Raw genomic sequence first — 3217 nt, 5'->3', positions numbered from 1 at the left:
AGACTAGAAAGGACGCATAACATCAAGGATCCATTTAACCATTTACCAAAAGACAGCCTGAGCATGAGGAGCACTGTCTGCCTGTCAGACCACAGCGACACAACTGAAACCAAAATGAAATCGTGATTAGCCTGTGCGTCAATCCATGACTGACTGTCACAACACAAAAGCGTGACGTTCTTTCGTTGTGATTCCAGTAATGTGATAACTACCACTGCTGTCAGTTTCCTGTTAGCTATCAGATTCTGGGACATCGCGGACAGAAGAAGAACAGTCTCCAGTATTTGGAGGTGAGAGCTGAAATTTAGAACTTGTACTGACCAACCCATATCATGAGAATCTCTCATTAACATTGTAGCTTTTTCTGAGTGGACCTTCCCAGAGTCAGACTGATTCTTATGCCACAGCTCAGCAGGAGGGGGCAGCGTTGATCCATTTACAGCACACAGCTGAGGAACCAAAGCTATTCATTATCCTTAAAACATTAAACAAGATAAAGGTGGATTTTTTCATTACTTCCAGTGTGACTTCTACATCATGCTGAAGGTTATTATAGTTAACTAAACTAAAAACAACTGAAAGAATAATTGATATGTGCTTAACTAAAATAAAAAATATACATACAATTGTGTTAATAACTGTGTGTGGTTCTGCATACGATTTCATTTATTTTAATGCACATGGATACATTTTTTATACAAAGTTACGTATAAGAACACTTTAACATGGGCTTACACACACACACACACACACACACACACACACACACAAACACACACACACACAACACAGATGCTAGATGCTATTCCAGCCACAGGGCTTGACAAGGTGTCTGGATCCGATATCACTGCAGTAACACTCTGGCCACTGAGAGTCCCCAGTGGTGTTGTGTGGTGTTGTGTGTGTGTTGTTGTGTGTGTTGTGTGTGTGTTGTGTGTGCGTAAGCCCATGTTAAGTGTTCTTTGTTTATGGAACTTGAGTAAATGCCATTGTCAGTCTAAATGTCAGACAGCTAATCCCTGCTCAGGCTCAGTAAATCCAGCTGCATGATAACATCTGATTATCTGCACCGTGAGGAGCGCTAGCATCATGTGTGCTTTAGGCTCTCCGCATTGTCACAGGCTCAATTTACTAATATTTTTTTTATGCTGAAAGACACATAACAGTAGGTGTTGTAGATAACTGTGCTTTATTGTGAAACTAACTCATTAGATGCTGCCTGATGCAGTGGGTGTGTTCAGTGTCTGCAGTAATCCTCTAATGGTTATATAACATAGCTCTAATGGTTTAGAGGCTTCTAACTAATGAACCATGACAATCTGCAATAAAACATAATGTGCACTTATTTGTAACTTCCTCCTGTTATTCGGCTACAGCTACTTTACTCTGGTAAACTTCAGGATAGAGGAGGACCACACTAACTGAAACCGATCATTTTAAAAATGGTGAGCAGGATTGCAAAAATAAATGTACAATGCATGTACATGTAGGACTAATCATAATCCCCCTAGTTGGCCCTGCATTTAGCTTTGGAGTGCACTCTACTGGGTAGGGGCCCTTCAGGATAGAGCTACAAGGGGTGGGGCTTGAAATATTCTATTTCTCAGCAAAAAATCTACAGAATATTTTCTCTTGTATTTTCTAATTATTTAAAATTATTAAATCGAGCGCCTATTTGCTGTTTAAATTAAATTAAGTTTAACCCTAACCCTAACCGATTGGAATCTTCACATACGTATTTTGATTTATTTTCAAATGTGTAGTCCTCAGCCCCAACCAATCACCAATGCTGACTCAAGTGACATCACTTGAAGCAATTTATCAGACTTCACATCTCTCTGTGGAGATACTAAAGACTTTATAATATACTTTGATGTGTGAAATCGGTGTAGTTCCCCTTGGACATGACTTGCAAACAGTAACTGTCTTTCCAAAATCAGCTGTGTATACTGGTAAACTGATAACACAATCTATTTGTTTCACTAAACGGATGTATTTGTCGGACTGTGATGTTTTGTTCTCTGTAATTGTAAACTCATTGGTTTGTGTGTTTGACGGGCAGTTGCAGGACGAGGTGGACGGTCTGGCAGACCGGGTGGAGCTGGCCAACAACGCCTTGAAGGTAGACTGGTCGCGCTGGCAGAACAGCATGAGAACCGACCTCAGATCAGCCTTCATATCTACATCTGAGAAGAATGTGGAGTATTACGAGAAGGTGAGCTCAACATTCAGACCTTTTCCTTTCTGCGGCAATGTTTAGAATGCATAATGTGTTATGACAATTCTCATAGTTATGAGATCATAACCATTATAACCATTAACTACAATAGACAGCAGTCAGTATCCCCCACTTTGGAGAAACAGAGTGGGGTGGATGGAGGCTGCGAAAAAACCTATTTTAGCCTGAAAAAAAACAATATCAGTTAAGGTTATGTAATATTAAGAGCCTTTTCACCGCTCTACCTCGACAGCATTTTTCTTTGACAACATCTGTATTCCTACACCTAAGCATTACAGCTATTTAGGTCTGAAATCAAACTTCACTTTTCTAAAGATTTCAAATTTGTTGTGCGCTTGTGTGCGGGCTGTGCCGCTGTAGCTCTGACCCAGACAGCAGTCCAGCTCAGCATCTCCTTTCTTTATTGCAGTTGACCGCTTGTTTTCTGCTTGTTTTTACTAGCAGTCTCTGGTTAGCAGTTTACTTTCAGACACAGAGGACAAGACCCCAACACAACTTGGAACAGCAGGAAGAGTTGGCAATAGCAGTTTCCTGTAATAGCTCCTTTTACTCAAAAGAGGCAACTCCAGCTGTTCACTCCCTCGCTTTTCAGTATAGCATTGCTCAAACACCTGAATCAGCTTAATTAAAAGGCTGTCCTTGTATTTCTATGATAATATCCCTATAGCATACAGTAACGTCTGTGTTATCTACTTTTATTTGTGATGGCATTATAATATTTTAATGTATTCAGAAAAGATTGTGAAAGCTTATTCTTGATTTTAAATCCAGGTACTAGCTTTTTCAGAACTTTCAACCTCATCTCAGTCTTCTTCAGGAGAGAAAGGTAGATCACTTGTCATCACATGACTTTAGTATGGAACTTTGATGACGTGAAGTTTACACCTAACGCCAAAGACCATGGTCAGCTAGTTGTACAGAGTATATGTCTCTGTACGACTATCTGAGGAAATCCTGTTGGACAGACAGAGGACGTCC

At 40.2% G+C, this 3217-nt stretch overlaps 1 protein-coding gene across 1 annotated transcript in view; it reads left to right on the top strand.

Annotated features, from left to right (window-relative positions):
* Window positions 1-3217, top strand: part of snx7 (sorting nexin 7) — a gene marked incomplete at both ends in the record, with an annotated part of 28955 nt that overhangs the window by 7465 nt on the left and 18273 nt on the right. Inside the window, 1 exon segment of the mRNA XM_035654735.1 lies at window positions 2063-2215. Coding sequence (XP_035510628.1) covers window positions 2063-2215 — 153 coding nt within the window.

This window comes from Morone saxatilis, unplaced genomic scaffold (assembly GCF_004916995.1).
Source record: "Morone saxatilis isolate NCDOM2014 unplaced genomic scaffold, NCSU_SB_2.0 Contig0, whole genome shotgun sequence".
NCBI lineage: Eukaryota > Metazoa > Chordata > Actinopteri > Moronidae > Morone > Morone saxatilis.
This window is presented reverse-complemented; position numbering and strand designations above follow the sequence as displayed.